This window comes from Aquarana catesbeiana, linkage group LG07 (genome assembly GCF_042186555.1).
Source record: "Aquarana catesbeiana isolate 2022-GZ linkage group LG07, ASM4218655v1, whole genome shotgun sequence".
In the NCBI taxonomy this organism is placed as follows: domain Eukaryota; kingdom Metazoa; phylum Chordata; class Amphibia; order Anura; family Ranidae; genus Aquarana; species Aquarana catesbeiana.
The window spans coordinates 1,585,464-1,603,983 of record NC_133330.1 but is presented as its reverse complement, the minus strand read 5'-3'; the positions used below and the strand labels follow the sequence as shown (position 1 = coordinate 1,603,983).

At 48.5% G+C, this 18,520-nt stretch overlaps 1 protein-coding gene across 1 annotated transcript in view; it reads left to right on the top strand.

Annotated features, from left to right (window-relative positions):
- Window positions 1-18,520, top strand: part of GRM7 (glutamate metabotropic receptor 7) — a 578,795-nt gene that overhangs the window by 417,137 nt on the left and 143,138 nt on the right. Inside the window, 1 exon segment of the mRNA XM_073591511.1 lies at window positions 4,474-5,406. Within this exon segment, the coding sequence (XP_073447612.1) occupies window positions 4,474-5,406 (933 nt within the window).

The following is an 18,520-nucleotide window of genomic DNA, read 5'->3' as shown; positions in this document are numbered from 1 at the left end:
CTGGGAACACAACGTTCGATATTGAGGAACAGAGGTTGACTTCTGGGAACACAACGTTCGATATTGAGGAACGGAGGTTGACCTCTGGGAACACAACGTTCGATATTGAGGAACAGAGGTTGACCTCTGGGAACACAACGTTCGATATTGAGGAACGGAGGTTGACCTCTGGGAACACAACGTTCGATATTGAGGAACAGAGGTTGACCTCTGGGAACACAATGTTCGATATTGAGGAACAGAGGTTGACCTCTGGGAACACAACGTTCGATATTGAGGAACAGAGGTTGACCTCTGGGAACACAACGTTCGATATTGAGGAACGGAGGTTGACCTCTGGGAACACAACGTTCGATATTGAGGAACGGAGGTTGACCTCTGGGAACACAACGTTCGATATTGAGGAACGGAGGTTGACCTCTGGGAACACAACGTTCGATATTGAGGAACAGAGGTTGACCTCTGGGAACACAACGTTCGATATTGAGGAACAGAGGTTGACCTCTGGGAACACAACGTTCGATATTGAGGAACGGAGGTTGACCTCTGGGAACACAACGTTCGATATTGAGGAACAGAGGTTGACCTCTGGGAACACAACGTTCGATATTGAGGAACGGAGGTTGACCTCTGGGAACACAACGTTCGATATTGAGGAACGGAGGTTGACCTCTGGGAACACAACGTTCGATATTGAGGAACAGAGGTTGACCTCTGGGAACACAACGTTCGATATTGAGGAACGGAGGTTGACCTCTGGGAACACAACGTTCGATATTGAGGAACAGAGGTTGACCTCTGGGAACACAACGTTTGATATTGAGGAACAGAGGTTGACCTCTGGGAACACAACGTTCGATATTGAGTAACGGAGGTTGACTTCTGGGAACACAACGTTCGATATTGAGGAACAGAGGTTGACTTCTGGGAACACAACGTTCGATATTGAGGAACAGAGGTTGACCTCTGGGAACACAACGTTCGATATTGAGGAACAGAGGTTGACCTCTGGGAACACAACGTTCGATATTGAGGAACAGAGGTTGACCTCTCTTACACACGGACAAGAAAAGTGTAAAAAAATGTAATATAAACTTTAATAAAAAAATTTTTTACATTTTTTTAAAAAAAGTTTTTTTTTTTTTGATTGGGTGTCACGTTGAAAACAAATATTTTGTAAGTGGGCATTGAGGAGCCTAGAGAGAAGTACAGGGACAGCTGTCAGCGATTGACTTTGGCTGTCTACAAGCGATTGGTCACTACTGGCTCCAACGTCCTGACCACTTGGGTTTCTTAGAAGACAAAGCCATGTCTTTTTTTTTTTTCTCCCCCAAAAATGTTTTCACCTAAGCAATCCTCGTGGCTTAATTTGAAGCCAATCTGAATGGGGAAATTTTTTGTCGGTGAATCGATCAGCAGCCAAATCCTTCAACTCCTTCTTTAACCCAAGGAGCTCCCATTTCCTGCCCACCACCGAGAGCAATCACTCTCTGAAATGAGAAATATAATATATAAAATAGTTACATTATTATATTTTAATATCGAAAAATGTTTTGCTTTGCGTCTGACAAGGTTACTTTGTGGTATAAGGAAGGAAGCGATTAAATCTCTGAAGTGTATAAATGTTCAGAAAGGAGAAAAGAATTCATAGCACACAAGTATTACAAGATATACAAACTATCCATCCTTCCCATCTAATGAGCATCAGGATAATGAGAGAGATACACTGAAAAGTATCCAACGTGGGTTGTAGATTTGGTGTCATCCAAGGAAACGTTCGTATCTTCAGTCTTCCTTTCTGACGAAGTCTGATTCCAGAAAAACATTTCCCTCCTGACTCCGGTACCGTTTCTTCTTTTTGTTGCGATTATGTGATCTCTTCACCATCCTTTTGTTTTCTACTTTGTCTGGCACTGTATTTAACCGATATATAACCGTCATTATACGGCGGCACGAATTGCCATAGATGTACGTCGGCCGCTTTGGGAGCGATAAGAGGCGTGCGCGGCGTGACGCCGGATCTGGGACCAGATATAGGATCCGCCCCTGAAACAAACAGATCCCCGTTCTGACAGGGGAGGAGAGAGAGATTGTGTGTTCCTAGTGATCAGGAACAGCAATCTCTCCCCTCCTCCAGTCAGTCCCCTCCCCCCACAGTTAGAAACACCTCCCAGGGAACACATTTAACCCCTTGATCGCCCCAGAGTGTTAACCCCTTCCCTGCCAATGACATTTACACAGTAATCAGTGGCTATTTTTAGCTCTGATCGCTCTATAAATGTCACTGGCCCCAAAAAAGTGTCAAAAGTGTCCGATCGTGTCCACCGCAATGTCGCAGTCCTGCTAAAAATGGCTGATCACTGCGTAAAAAATAAATAAATAATAAAATGCCATAAATCTATCCCCTATTTTGTAGACGCTATAACTTTTGCGCAAACCAATCATAGACTTATTGTGATTTTTTTTTACCAAAAATATGTCGAAGAATACGTATCGGCCTAAACTGATGAAGACATTTTTTTTTGGGATATTTATTATAGCAAATGTAAAAATATTGTTTTTTTTTTTCAAAATTGTCTCTTTTTTTGTTTTTAGCACAAAAAATAAAAATCTCAGAGATGATCAAATATCACCAAAAGAAATCTCTATTTGTGGGAAAAAAGGACGTCAATTTTATTTGGGCACAACGTCGCACAACCGCGCAATTGTCAGTTAAAGCGACGCAGTGCCGTATTGCAAAAAATGGCCTGGTCATTAAGGGGGTAAATCCTTCTGGTCCTTAAGTGGTTAATTGACTAGTTGTATGCCTGAACTTACTTGCGTTTTGTTTAAACATTAATAAGAAATGTAGCAATGCAGGATCTTCCAGACTGCCTCTTCCCTGAAGTCCTGAAAACGATTGTTCCTTTGTCTCTCACCTCCTGACTAGTTCAAGTCTCCCTGCCACTTCCTGTACATCATTTCCTGTCCTGAGCTTCACAAACCAGTCCAACAAGTTCATTTACATAATAATAGGGGAGGTCTGACTTGTAAAACAATGCAAGGTCCTAATTCTATATTTATGCTATAAAAATCACTAAAATAGCCAAAAAATTATGTTGTGACTTTTAAATTACATATAAAATGAGGCAGCCTATAAAGTACTACTACGCTGGTGTTGGGTCCCAGCCCGCATGGCGAGATCCAACCCAGCTCACAGCGAAAGGTGCTTTCGGGGATGTGGTCAGCAGGGAGATGAATTTCACATATGGTGGTCCTGTCTCCGCCTGGTGGGTTTCTGGTCAAGGGTGTTTGGACTTCTGTTCACACTCTTCTATCTGCCCACCCGCAAAAATGCCAAATTGGTCTTACTCCATTGCCCAATCCCAGGCCTTTCCCAGGCCACCTATGTATTTATTGCAGCCAAATGAACAATAGCCAGGGCTTGGAGGAAACCGACGGTCTCATTCATGGAAGTGAAGAACATCTTAACGTCTCTCATGATTAATGAGAAGATAACTAGTATCCTCCATGATTCCCATGCTAAATTTCTCAAGGTGTGGGGCCCATGGTGGTCTTACGCTCTTCTGGCCTTGCACCGGACCAGCCTGGGCCTTCCAACTTGATTTCTCCTACCCCTGGACTGGGGGAACCCTCTCTTCTCCTATCTGTGCCTCTTTTCTCTCTTCCTGTTTTGCGCTCTTCTCTCAGTTCCCACTTCCCCCTCTGTTACCTCACCCTTTCCTTCCTTTCCCCTCTTTTCCTCTATTTTATTTATTTTTTATTTCCATTTTTTATCTTTAAAATGGGAGTTTTATTTTTTAAACTCCCTTTTGTTGAATACAAGTTTGGTTAAAGGTTTTTTCCCCCAATTTTTGTGGATTGCTCACACCCAAATCCCTGAGCAATCCTCCTCAAACACCCTGCGTCGGCCCCTGGCTTCGATCAGAGGGTAGTTAAAGTTCGATTGTTCCTTTTATGAAACTTGTTTATATGATTTCTATGTCATACTCACTGCTCAGATCCCCTGTGTGGGATTATTGTTGTTGTATATCTTCTTTATCTTTTCAATACAAATATTGTACCAGAAATTACATATAAAATGTCCTTACGTTGCTCTTTATCCAGACCTGTTTTTCTTTGGTTAGTGAGACGAGGAGACTGACCACCAAGCTGTTTTTGTTTCCACCATATAGTATGGGAATGGTTGAGTGCAGTATGTTGGGTTGGTAGCTCTCATAAAAGAGAAGGACTCCTAAAGCCGCTTCCACATAGAACTGGAGGAAGAGGTAAGAACAAGAATTCCACAGCAAAAAGTCCAAAATGATTAATTCCAAGAAAAGCTGCAAACAAAATACAATGAGTTGGTTTAGGTGGGACAGGGTAATAAGTGATAATAAGTACAGACGAATACTAGCTGGACACCTCTTTTTACAGTCTTATGGTGATGCACGGTTCCATGCTCTCTGTCACCAATCTCTTGTTTCTTTCCAGGTTGAAGACATGCAGTGGTCAAAGGCGTTGCATGAAATTCCACCTTCCGTCTGCAGCTTGCCTTGCAAAATGGGGGAGAGGAAGAAGATAGTGAAAGGCATGCCCTGCTGCTGGCAGTGTGACCCGTGTGATGGCTACAGATACCTCCACGATGAGGTCACCTGTTTTCGTTGTGTCTCCAGCATGCGCCCCAATAAAAACCGCACCGGCTGTGACCCCATCCCCATTATCAAGCTGGAGTGGCACTCGCCCTGGGCCGTAATTCCAGTCTTTTTGGCTATGCTTGGAATAATTGCTACCATCTTTGTTATGGCGACCTTCATACGGTACAATGACACCCCCATAGTACGGGCATCTGGCAGGGAGCTCAGCTACGTCCTGCTCACGGGGATCTTCCTCTGCTACATCATTACTTTCCTCATGATAGCAAAGCCGGACTTGGGTGTCTGCTCCTTCCGACGCATCTTCTTAGGATTAGGAATGTGCATCAGTTATGCCGCCCTTTTAACCAAAACCAACCGGATCTACCGGATCTTTGAGCAGGGTAAGAAGTCGGTGACGGCACCGCGGCTCATCAGCCCAACCTCGCAGCTGGCCATCACCTCTAGTTTAATATCGATCCAACTTTTAGGAGTTTTTATTTGGTTTGGAGTCAATCCTCCCAACATCATCATTGACTATGGTCCGGAAACGCCGGATCCAGAACAGCGCCGAGGGGTCCTGAAATGTGACATTACGGATCTACAAATTATCTGTTCCCTGGGATACAGCATCCTTCTTATGGTAACATGCACTGTGTACGCCATCAAGACCAGGGGCGTCCCAGAGAATTTCAACGAAGCAAAGCCAATTGGCTTTACAATGTATACAACCTGTATAGTTTGGTTGGCCTTCATTCCAATATTTTTTGGAACCTCACAATCTGCAGAAAAAGTAAGTAGATCGACTTTTATATGTCAATTTATCATCTAAATCCAAATCCATCATTTGTGTGATCTGTTCATCGGTGTATATGACTTTCTTAGTGTACATTGGGAACCAAGTACGTTTTACTTTACATGTAGAGAACTGAAGATGGTCCTAAATAAACAAGACCTATAAGCATGTATGATATATGGCAAAGTGATTGTGGACACCTGACCATCACACTTCTAGGAGCTTGTTACACAAACTACTCCCAAACCACGGACATTCATGTAGAATCACCACACCACCTCCACCCTTCTGGGAAGACTTTACACAAGATTTTGGAAGGTTTCTGTGGGAATTTGTGCTCCTTTGTGAGGTCAGGTACTGACATTGGATGAGAAGACCTGGCTCACAGTCGGTGTTCCAACACATTCCAAAGGTGATCAGTAGGGATGAGGTCAGGTGATCAGTAGGGAGGAGGTCAGGTGATCAGTGGGGAGGAGGTCAGGTGATCAGTAGTGATGAGGTCAGGTGATCAGTAGGGATGAGGTCAGGTGATCCATAGGGATGAGGTCAGGTGATCAGAAGGGATGAGGTCAGGTGATCCGTAGGGATGAGGTCAGGTGATCAGTAGTGATGAGGTCAGGTGATCAGTAGAGATGAGGTCAGGTGATCAGTAGGGATGAGGTCAGGTGATCCATAGGGATGAGGTCAGGTGATCAGTAGGGATGAGGTCAGGTGATCAGTAGGGATGAGGTCAGGTGATCAGTAGGGACGAGGTCAGGTGATCCGTAGGGACGAGGTCAGGTGATCCGTAGGGACGAGGTCAGGTGATCCGTAGGGACGAGGTCAGGTGATCCGTAGGGACGAGGTCAGGTGATCAGTAGGGATGAGGTCAGGTGATCAGTAGGGAGGAGGTCAGGTGATCAGTAGGGAGGAGGTCAGGTGATCAGTAGTGATGAGGTCAGGTGATCAGTAGGGATGAGGTCAGGTGATCAGTAGGGAGGAGGTCAGGTGATCAGTAGGGAGGAGGTCAGGTGATCAGTAGGGAGGAGGTCAGGTGATCAGTAGTGATGAGGTCAGGTGATCAGTAGGGATGAGGTCAGGTGATCAGTAGGGAGGAGGTCAGGTGATCACTAGGGATGAGGTCAGGTGATCAGTAGGGATGAGGTCAGGAGATCAGTAGGGATGAGGTCAGGTGATCAGTAGGGATGAGGTCAGGTGATCCATAGGAATGAGGTCAGGTGATCAGTAGGGATGAGGTCAGGTGATCAGTAGGGAGGAGGTCAGGTGATCAGTAGGGATGAGGTCAGGTGATCAGTAGAGACGAGGTCAGGTGATCCGTAGGGACGAGGTCAGGTGATCAGTAGGGATGAGGTCAGGTGATCAGTAGGGATGAGGTCAGGTGATCAGTAGGGATGAGGTCAGGTGATCAGTAGGAATGAGGTCAGGTGATCAGTAGGGACGAGGTCAGGTGATCAGTAGGGATGAGGTCAGGTGATCAGTAGGGAGGAGGTCAGGTGATCAGTAGGGATGAGGTCAGGTGATCAGTAGGGATGAGGTCAGGTGATCAGTAGGGATGAGGTCAGGTGATCAGTAGGGATGAGGTCAGGTGATCAGTAGGGACGAGGTCAGGTGATCCGTAGGGATGAGGTCAGGTGATCAGTAGGGATGAGGTCAGGTGATCAGTAGGGTTGAGGTCAGGGCTCTGTACAGGACACTCGAGTTCCTCTATACCAAAACGGTCACACCATGTCTTTATGGAGCTGGCTTTGTACACAGGGGGGGACAGAAAAGGGTCTTTACCAAACTGTTACCACAAGGTTGAACTGTTGGATCTCTCATTCTAAAACTAAGAATAAGTTCCCCCTATAACATCCTCCACTCTTTGTAAAGTCTTTCCAACGTTTTTGGAGGGTGTCTGTGGGAATGTGTGCCCATTTGGGATGTCAGGTACTGATGTTGGATGAGAAGACCTGGCTTACATGTTGGACCCCACGTCGGGTGCCAAAAAAGTCTTGGCTGTGAGTCAGCATTCCAATTCATCCCAAATGTGTTTAGTAGGGATGAGGTCAGGTCTCTGTGCAGGATAATTGAGTTCCTCCACACCAAACTGGTCACACAATGTCTTTATGCCCTCCTCTCCCCATGGCCATTAATATGAAGTTGTCCCCTATGTGACTATAACCTCCTCCACTCTTCTGGGAAGGATTTATACAAGATTTAGGAGGGTGTCTGAATTTGTCCCCCTTTGTGAGGTCAGGTACTGATGTTGGATGAAAAGAACTGACTCAAATGCTGGTCCTCATGTTGGGCACCAATAAAGACCTGACTCACCATCGGCCTTCCAATCCATCCCAAATGTGACCAGTAGGGATGAGGTACAGGACACTCGAGTTCCTCCACACCAAACCGGTCACACCATGTCTTTATGGAGCTGCTTAGTACAGGGGGGGGGGGGCACAGTCATGGGGGAACAGAAAAGGGTCTTCACCAAACTTCACCACAAGGTTGGAAGAGCACAATTGTCTCCAATGTCTTTGTATGATGGAGGATTACCGGGACCTTCACTGGAGACCCCTGAACTCCATTATTTTGAAGACTGTCCATGTACTTTTCCCCCTATAGTAGTGGGTGTGATGGTCAGGCGTCTACATCCTTTTGGCTATACAGTGCTTGTTAGTCATAAGCTCAATGAGAAGTCCTTATAATAATGGGAAGTCCTTGTAATAATGGGAAGTCCTTATAATAATGGGAAGTCCTTGTAATAATGGGAAGTCCTTGTAATAATGGGAAGTCCTTATAATAATGGGAAGTCCTTATAATAATGGGAAGTCCTTGTAATAATGGGAAGTCCTTGTAATAATGGGAAGTCCTTATAATAATGGGAAGTCCTTGTAATAATGGGAAGTCCTTGTAATAATGGGAAGTCCTTGTAATAACACTAAACCGTACATTACCCATGAAGACGATTTGAAGGAAAGGTCCGCTTTGCCGATGCCGTTTTGTGAAGTTGATGGTGTTTTGCGGGAGTCAGCGTTTCATCCTCTCGTACTTCTTTTATGGTCGGTAGAAGAACGGTTTATCTCCAGTGTGGAGCCGATTGATTGCCTCTGTGACAATCATTGGGGCCACTTCTGAGCACCACAAAAAGAACATCGGAGCTCGGAAAGGACTCCAAGACTGGAGATTCAACCAATGAAATCTTCTACTAGAAGACCAGAAAAATCTGATGGGAAAAGGTCCTTTAAAGGGAATGTAGACGTTTTATCTAATCTAATCACCCTTTACTGTGTTCTCGACCAATCCCATGCTTGTTGTTTATAGAGGTGGGTGGAGCCAGGTTCAGTTTCCACCTACAGCAGTGACTCCCCTCTAGTAGATGTGTATGGAAGGGTTCTACTTCCACTGGGATGTCTCTGGACTTCTCATAGAGCTTTACAGAGAAGAAGAACTTTCCTCACCCCGGTGCAAGAGACGCCCCCCGACCCGTCCCCATTCCCTCCAAGCCCCGGGGCCCTTCACTCCCACAGCGGGGCCCTTTCACATGTTCTGCAGTGGGCCCCCTTTCTGCCATCTCGGGTCCCCACCTTTTCTTCAAGCCAAACCCCAACACTTTAATGTTCTCCCTTACATCAGAGCCCTCAGAGTTCTCCCTTACATCAGAGCCCTCAGAGTTCTCCCTTACATCAGAGCCCTCAGAGTTCTCCCTTACATCAGAGCCCTCAGAGTTCTCCCTTACATCAGAGCCCTCAGAGTTCTCCCTTACATCAGAGCCCTCAGAGTTCTCCCTTACATCAGAGCCCTCAGAGTTCTCCCTTACATCAGAGTCCTCAGAGTTCTCCCTTACATCAGAGTCCTCAGAGTTCTCCTTTACATCAGAGCCCTCAGAGTTCTCCCTTACATCAGAGTCCTCAGAGTTCTCCCTTACATCAGAGCCCTCAGAGTTCTCCCTTACATCAGAGTCCTCAGAGTTCTCCTTTACATCAGAGCCCTCAGAGTTCTCCCTTACATCAGAGTCCTCAGAGTTCTCCTTTACATCAGAGCCCTCAGAGTTCTCCCTTACATCAGAGTCCTCAGAGTTCTCCCTTACATCAGAGTCCTCAGAGTTCTCCCTTACATCAGAGTCAGCAGTGTTATCCCTTACATCAGAGTCCACAGAGTTCTCCCTTACATCAGAGTCTGCAGAGTTCTCCCTTACATCAGAGTCTGCAGAGTTCTCCCTTACATCAGAGTCCACAGAGTTCTCCCTTACATCAGAGTCCACAGAGTTCTCCCTTACATCATAGCCCTCAGAGTTCTCCCTTACATCAGAGTCCGCAGAGTTCTCCCTTACATCAGAGTCCTCAGAGTTTTCCCTTACATCAGAGTCCTCAGAGTTTTCCCTTACATCAGAGTCCTCAGAGTTCTCCCTTACATCAGAACCCTCAGAGTTCTCCCTTACATCAGAGTCCCCAGTGTTCTCCCTTACATCGGAGTCGGCAGTGTTATCCCTTACATCAGAGTCCTCAGAGTTCTCCCTTACATCGGAGTCCTCAGAGTTCTCCCTTACATCGGAGTCCTCAGAGTTCTTCCTTACATCAGAGTCCCCAGTGTTCTCCCTTACATCGGAGTCAGCAGTGTTATCCCTTACATCAGAGTCCTCAGAGTTCTCCCTTACATCGGAGTCCTCAGAGTTCTCCCTTACATCGGAGTCCTCAGAGTTCTTCCTTACATCAGAGTCAGCAGTGTTATCCCTTACATCAGAGTCCTCAGAGTTCTCCCTTACATCAGAGTCCTCAGAGTTCTCCCTTACATCAGCATCCACAGTGTTCTCCCTTACATCAGAGTCCGCAGAGTTCTCCCTTACATCAGAGTCCGCAGAGTTCTCCCTTACATCAGAGTCCGCAGAGTTCTCCCTTACATCAGAGTCCTCAGAGTTCTCCCTTACATCAGAGTCCCCAGTGTTCTCCCTTACATCAGAGTCCCCAGTGTTCTCCCTTACATCGGAGTCAGCAGTGTTATCCCTTACATCAGAGTCCTCAGAGTTCTCCCTTACATCAGAGTCAGCAGTGTTATCCCTTACATCAGAGTCCTCAGAGTTCTCCCTTACATCAGAGTCAGCAGTGTTATCCCTTACATCAGAGTCCTCAGAGTTCTCCCTTACATCAGAGTCCTCAGAGTTCTCCCTTACATCAGCATCCACAGTGTTCTCCCTTACATCAGAGTCCGCAGAGTTCTCCCTTACATCAGAGTCCGCAGAGTTCTCCCTTACATCAGAGTCCGCAGAGTTCTCCCTTACATCAGAGTCCGCAGAGTTCTCCCTTACATCAGAGTCCTCAGAGTTCTCCCTTACATCAGAGTCCCCAGTGTTCTCCCTTACATCAGAGTCCCCAGTGTTCTCCCTTACATCAGAGCCCTCAGAGTTCTCCCTTACATCAGAGCCCTCAGAGTTCTCCCTTACATCAGAGTACACAGAGTTCTCCCTTACATCAGAGTCCACAGAGTTCTCCCTTACATCAGAGTCCTCAGAGTTCTCCCTTACATCAGAGTCCACAGAGCACCCCTTACATCAGAGTCCACAGAGCACCCCTCACATCAGAGTCCACAGAGCACCCCTACATCAGAGTCCACAGTGTTCTCCCTTACATCAGAGTCCTCAGAGTTCTCCCTTACATCAGAGTAGTCAGAGTTCTCCCTTACATCAGAGTCCTCAGAGTTTTCCCTTACATCAGAGTCCACAGAGTTCTCCCTTACATCAGAGTCTGCAGAGCACCCCTCACATCAGAGTCCACAGAGCACCCCTTATATTAGAGTCCACAGAGCACCCCTACATCAGAGTCCACAGAGCACCCCTCACATCAGAGTCCACAGAGCACCCCTTACATCAGAGTCCCCAGAGCACCCCTCACATCAGAGTCCACAGAGCACCCCTTACATCAGAGTTCTCAGAGCCCCCCCACATCAGAGTCCACAGAGCACCCCTTATATTAGAGTCCACAGAGCACCCCTTACATCAGAGTCCACAGAGCACCCCTTACATCAGAGTCCACAGAGCACCCCTCACATCAGAGTCCACAGAGCACCCCTCACATCAGAGTCCACAGAGCACCCCTCACATCAGAGTCCACAGAGCACCCCTTACATCAGAGTTCTCAGAGCACCCCTTACATCAGAGTCCACAGAGCACCCCTACATCAGAGTCCACAGAGCACCCCTTACATCAGAGTCCACAGAGCACCCCTTACATCAGAGTCCACAGAGCCCCTCTTAAATCTGTCAGCTTCCTCGTTGCTCCATTCTACAGAGCTGCTTCTCCTTTTACATCATTTCCAGAAAAGTCGGAACGTTTTCTCCTCTATAAATGACATTTTCTACTTTTTTCACTTTATTTGATTCGGCACAAATCACATCAGCAGACACATTGATCCGCTGTTGCTCGTGTTCTTACATTCAGTACAGGAAGTATTAGGTGATGTGAAACGGTGGATTGGAGAAAACGCGTCGCACATTTCCTGGGCCGATTCATGCAGCAAAAACAGCGACTTTTACCTTTTATATTTTTTTATAGATTTAGACCTTTTGTTAAGTGGACTGAGCATCATATATACAGTATATGGTGTGTTTATAAAAACAATTGTGGCACTATTCATCCTATGAACTGCATGTACATTTGTTTTGTATGGAGGGGGGATTGAATATTATTTGGCTATTTTCTCTGCAAGTCGAATGTTATGCATTCATACTGGATAGAATGGTTTTGAAAAATACCACATTATGGCCACTAGATGGAGCTGACAATCACAATAAATATGTATTTAGTTAGTAGATTTATTAGCGCCATCTAGTGGCCTTAGTATGATGTTTGCCAGAAACCCCCTATCCTGTATGACTGAATAACATTTGACCTAGAGAGAAAATATCCAGATTACATCTGATGCCCCTATTTACACAGAACGAATGTATATAGAGAATCGCAGGACGAATAACTCTTCTATTGTCCTTTAATAAATACAAATCACCCCCACTTATTATTATTAGATATGATACTCAGGAAGTGATTGGTTCCCCCCGACTTCCTATCACTTCCCATTATTTCCCCTTCCTTCATTCTCTGGATAATGACATTCGTCTGCCGATGAACGATTGTTCGGATTATTGCCTCCGCGCCAGAAAATGAGGAGTCTGGAGAAGAGTTTCCATTCTAATAGAACCTTCCGGATTGTCGGCATTATCTGATCCGGAACATCGCCGCAAATCCCATTACAAACCCGACCGACTCCCCGCCAATTGGGGATCCGCGTTCTGCCTCTCTTCAAGGGAAAGGAAGGGTTAATGACAGCGGCGCTCTTCTCTCCTCTCCTCTTTTCTCCTCCTCTCCTCTCCTCTCCTCTCTTCTCTCCTCTCTCTTCTCTCCTCTCTCTTCTCTCCTCTCCTCTTTTCTCCTCCTCTCCTCTCCTCTCCTCTCCTCTCCTCTCCTCTCCTCTCCTCTCCTCTCCTCTCCTCTCTTCTCTCCTCTCTCTTCTCTCCTCTCTCTTCTCTCCTCTCTCTTCTCTCTCTCTCTTCTCTCCTCTCTCTTCTCTCCTCTCCTCTCTTCTCTCCTCTCTCTTCTCTCCTCTCCTCTCTTCTCTTCTCTTCTCTTCTGTCCTCTCTCTTCTCTCCTCTCTCTTCTCTCCTCTCTCTTCTCTCCTCTCTCTCCTCTCCTCTCTTCTCTTCTCTCTCTCCTCTCCTCTCTTCTCTCCTCTCTCTTCTCTTCTCTTCTCTTCTCTTCTGTCCTCTCTCTTCTCTCTTCTCTCTTCTCTCCTCTCTCTTCTCTCCTCTCTCTTCTTTCCTCTCTCTTCTCTCCTCTCTCTCCTCTCCTCTCTTCTCTCCTCTCTCTTCTCTTCTTTTCTCTTCCCTCCTTTCCTCTCTTCTCCTTTCTCCTCCTCCTCTCTTCTCCTCCTCTTCTCTTCTCTTCTCCCTCTCCCTCTCCTCTTCTCTCCTCTCCTCTCCTTTCTTCTCTTCTCCTCCTTTCCTCTCTCCTCCTCCTCTCCTCTCTTCTCCTTTCTCCTCCTCCTCTCCTCTCCCCTCTCCTTTCCTCTCTCCTCCTCTCCTCTCTTCTCCTCTTCTCTCTCTTCCCTCTATGGGAACCATATGACCTGCCGGAAGATCTGTAGGTTGGATTGGCCAGTTTTGTGATCTGGGAACCTCTGCCAGACAGCACAGCCAGCTCCGTGACCTCACACTACTTCACTGCAGCTAAGGAATAAAGCTTGGTCAGAGCCACGCCCCCAGCCGATGATTGGCCAATGAAGGAGCTGCAGCTCATTTACGAGGCCAGGCCGGTGCTCTCTCTGAGTCTGATTGGCTGGGAACGATATCCTTTCCTCAGTCCTCCTGTGTGGGGATAATTGGAAGCTAATATAACAACAGATTGTGAGACTTCTATACAGTCTTTAAATATCAACTCCAGGAAGACGCACACAGAACGATCGATCGCTGCCCCTTCGTTACCTTCCTGTAATCCCTATACAAAGAATGGGAGAGGGAGGGGCTTCCCTAGGAGCCAATTAGATATGCTGCACGCACATGTGCTGACAGAGAGCAGAGGGATGACCTCATCAGTCTGATGCTGCTCACTTATTGTCCAATGACAGGCTGGGGGAGTGGCCTACAGGGGTACCTGTAGTACTTTGTGCTAACACTCTATAGAAGGCTAGCTACCTGGTTGGGCAGGACACACCATGCCCCGCCCCCTTCCCCCATGGCCATCCAACAACACAGCTAGAAAGAAGACATCTGCATTGATAACCGGCTCTCATCTCCGAGCATTTTCCTGAGAGATGAGCCAGCAAGAGGGGTGCAGGGAAGGGGGAGGGGTGTCTCCTTGCTAGCTGCGTTGTCGGTCAGGGAAGACCTTCCACAGTACATAGTCTGATAGAACAAAGTACTCCCTGTACCCCCCGGGGGGCACCGAACATTATAATAACAAGACAACCAAAACTTCTAAACTAAAGTCGGGTCACCAATCTAAATCTGCTGTCTGGCAGAGCTGTGTAAATCTCATGACTGGATGAATGGAATACACAATTCCGATACAAATGACAATCGATCGGAGTTTAGATGGGCAATGCGGTGAGCGGACGATCGCTGGAATTTCCGGCTCTGTCCTCGACCAGCTTTTTATATAATTTGATAACGTTGGTTCCTTTGTATTATCGGTGGAGTCGCACCTTTGGTGAGATGTTTTGGTGATGTTTTATGCAGCATTGGGCGGTGTTCCTGCTCAGCGGCGGTGTTCCTGCTCGGTGGCGGTGTTTCCACTGGGCGGCGGTGTTCCTGCTCGGTGGCGGTGTTCCTGCTCGGTGGCGGTGTTTCCACTGGGCGGCGGTGTTCCTGCTCGGTGGCGGTGTTCCTGCTCGGTGGCGGTGTTTCCACTGGGCGGCGGTGTTCCTGCTCAGCGGCGGTGTTCCTGCTCGGTGGCGGTGTTTCCACTGGGCGGCGGTGTTCCTGCTCAGCGGCGGTGTTCCTGCTCGGTGGCGGTGTTTCCACTGGGCGGCGGTGTTCCTGCTCGGTGGCGGTGTTCCTGCTCGGCGGCGGTGTTTCCACTGGGCGGCGGTGTTCCTGCTCGGTGGCGGTGTTCCTGCTCGGCGGCGGTGTTCCTGCACGGTGGTGGTGTTCCTGCTCGGCGGCGGTGTTCCTGCACGGTGGTGGTGTTCCTGCTCGGCGGCGGTGTTCCTGCTTGGTGGCGGTGTTCCTGCTCGGCGGCGGTGTTCCTGCTCGCCGGCGGTGTTTCCGCTGGGCGGCGGTGTTTCTGCTCAGCGGCGGTGTTCCTGCTTGGCGACGGTGTTCCTGCTCGGTGGCGGTGTTCCTGCTTTCCTGCTCGGCGGCGGTGTTCCTGCTCGCCGGCGGTGTTTCCGCTGGGCGGCGGTGTTTCTGCTCAGCGGCGGTGTTCCTGCTTGGCGACGGTGTTCCTGCTCGGTGGCGGTGTTCCTGCTCACCGGCGGTGTTTCCGCTGGGCGGCGGTGTTTCTGCTCAGCGGCGGTGTTCCTGCTTGGCGACGGTGTTCCTGCTCGGTGGCGGTGTTCCTGCTTTCCTGCTCAGCGGCGGTGTTTCTGCTCAGCGGCAGTGTTCCTGCTCGGCAGCGGTGTTCCTGCTCGGTGGCGGTGTTCCTGCTCGGCAGCGGTGTTCCTGCTCGGTGGCGGTGTTCCTGCTTTCCTGCTCGGCGCCGGTGTTCCTGCTCGCTGGCGGTGTTTCCGCTGGATGGCAGTGTTTCTGCTCAGCGGCGGTGTTCCTGCTCGGCGGCGGTGTTCCTGCTCAGCGGCAGTGTTCCTGCTCGGCAGCGGTGTTCCTGCTCGGTGGCGGTGTTCCTGCTTTCCTGCTCGGCGCCGGTGTTCCTGCTCGCTGGCGGTGTTTCCGCTGGATGGCAGTGTTTCTGCTCAGCGGCGGTGTTCCTGCTCGGCGGCGGTGTTCCTGCTCAGCTGCGGTGTTCCTGCTCAGAGATGATATTCCTGCTCGGCGGTGTTTCCGCTCGGTGGCGGTGTTCTTGCTCGGCGGCGGTGTTCCTGCTCAGAGGTGATGTTCCTGCTCGGCGGCGTTTCTGCGGGTGGCGGTGTTCCTGATCGGCGGCGGTGTTCCTGCTCAGAGGTGATGTTCCTGCTCGGCGGCGGTGTTTCCACTGGGCGGCGGTGTTCCTGCTCAGCGGCGGTGTTCCTGCTCAGAGGTGATGTTCCTGCTCGGCGGCGTTTCTGCGGGTGGCGGTGTTCCTGATCGGCGGCGGTGTTCCTGCTCAGAGGTGATGTTCCTGCTCGGCGGCGGTGTTTCCACTGGGCGGCGGTGTTCCTGCTCAGCGGCGGTGTTCCTGCTCAGAGGTGATGTTCCTGCTCGGCGGCGTTTCCGCTGGGTGGCGGTGTTCCTGCTCAGAGGTGATATTCCTGCTCGGCGGCGGTGTTCCTGCTCGGCGGCGTTTCCGCTGGGTGGCGGTGGTCCTGCTCAGAGGTGATGTTCCTGCTCGGCGGCGGTGGAATCATTCCATGTGATGAATGATTATGTGATGATTTTCTGTGAAGTATTACAAAGAATGGGAACATTGGAGGGTTATTTACTAAAACGCTGCGAGAAGCTTTTATTATGTGATAAAAGGATTACAGAAGAAAAGACCGAACGTTTTACCGGTGGGATTTATATTATTACGGCACTAAGTGGCGGCCTTGTTACGCCGCTGTCCATTAGCACCTCTTCCCGCGCTGTGCAATGCTTCTTATTCACGGCTCGGCCGTATTACACTCGCTCTACAAGATGGGCCATTAAGGAGGAGAAGGCCGTTCCGGCCGGCGCAGGCGGCTGCCCTTCCCGTAGTCTGGATGCTTTCCATGTGATCGACTCATTCGCCGAGTTCAGGATGAATTACAAACCGGGGGGCATCACTATTGTTGTCTGCAGCCTTGAAGCTGCTTAGCTTTGTCCCCCGTTGTGTTCTTCATCTAGAAAGGCTGAATATTGCTGGTTGTAGAACAAGGAACATCGATCGCTGAGGTTTTTCTGCTACTAAAGCCCATGTTGTTTCTTCCGCTGATACGGCACAATTCCTTGTTGACTTGTCTCTTGCCTCAGATTTACTAATCCAGATTGGTTCACCCAGGAGAGGTCTGTGTGGAGTCCTGTGGACAGCCTGATAAAGTCTTCAAGCCTCGGTGAAGAGGGATTTCCTGGCCTCCAAACCATGCTGGCCGCTTCTTGCTTTCCTGTTGTTATTTGTGGAGATAATAAAGATTTTGGACTCTTGAGGCCTTTGCTGCTCTTCTTGGTGATACTACATGTAATCGCAGTGCTGTCACCTTCTGGTCCGGGACTACAAGAGGACCTGCTGATATTTAACACACAAGGCCGCCTCTAATGAAGTCTCTGAGGTGTCACTACAATGTCTTGTAGTCTGACAGCAACCGGCTACTGGTATGAAGATAATAGTGGAACGTGCATGCCCAAGAAAGAACGTGAGTGCAAGACATTAAGGCGGTGGTGGACCCGACGAGAATTATGCATGCAATGCTTATGCACCCAACCTAGAAGTTCAGGGATGCCACTGCTAATATGAGCATAAAAGTCAGTTTGAAGTGCTCAAAAAAAGAAAAAAAAAACATAGTGATGAGCTGTCCGTTCTCCTTTACACTATATGGCTAAAAATAGGTGAACCACCCTCCAAAGATGGAGTTCAGGTGTCTCAAGTGAAGGGTCCTGGTAATCCTCCATCATACAATGACATTGGAGACAATAGTGCTCTACCAATCTTGTTTGGTGAAGACCCTTTTCTGTTCCACCATGACTGTGCCCCCCCCCCCCCCACACACTGTGTACAAAGATAGCTCTATAAAGACATGGATGACCAGTTTGGTGCGATGGAACACCAGTGTCCTGCACAGAGCCCTGACCTCATCCATAAATGCCAATGATGAGTCAGGTCTTCTCACCAGCATCAGTATCTGGCCTCACAAATGGGCACAAATTCCACTAGACACCCCTAAGGCTATGGCCATTGTTGTGGAAAGTCTTCCCAGATCAGTAGAGGATGTAGAAGCCACAAAGAGGGACCAGCTCGATAGAGACTTTGATGAGTTTGGTGTGAAGGGACTCGACTGTCCTGCACAGAGCCCTGACCTCATCCATACTGATCACCTTTGGAATGTCTGGATTTCTGTGACCAACAGATCAGCATTACAAAAGAGGGGGAGTCCTAATTCCCTGAGGCACGTTGGTCATGTTTTAGGACATACAGTAATGAGGTGATTATTGTTGTCTGACTGGCTAGAGTTTTATGATCTTTTAATAATGGACGCCGTTCCTCACCTACCAACACAGCCTCAACCCTACTGATGGCGAACCAGGTCTTCTCATCCGAAATCAGTACCTGACCCCACAAATGGGTATAAATTCCCACAGACAGCCCCCAAAATCTTGCGGAAGTCCTTCCCAGAATAGTGGAGGATGTTCTAGTCACAAAGGAGGGCAACTCTATAAAGACATGGTGTGACCAATTTGGTGTGGAGGAACTCAAGTGTCGTGCACAGAGTCCTGACCCCAACCCCAATGATCACCTTTAGGATGAATTGGAACACCAATGGTGAGCCAGGTCCTCTCATCTAGCATCAGTACCTGACCTTACAAATGGGTACAAATTCCCACA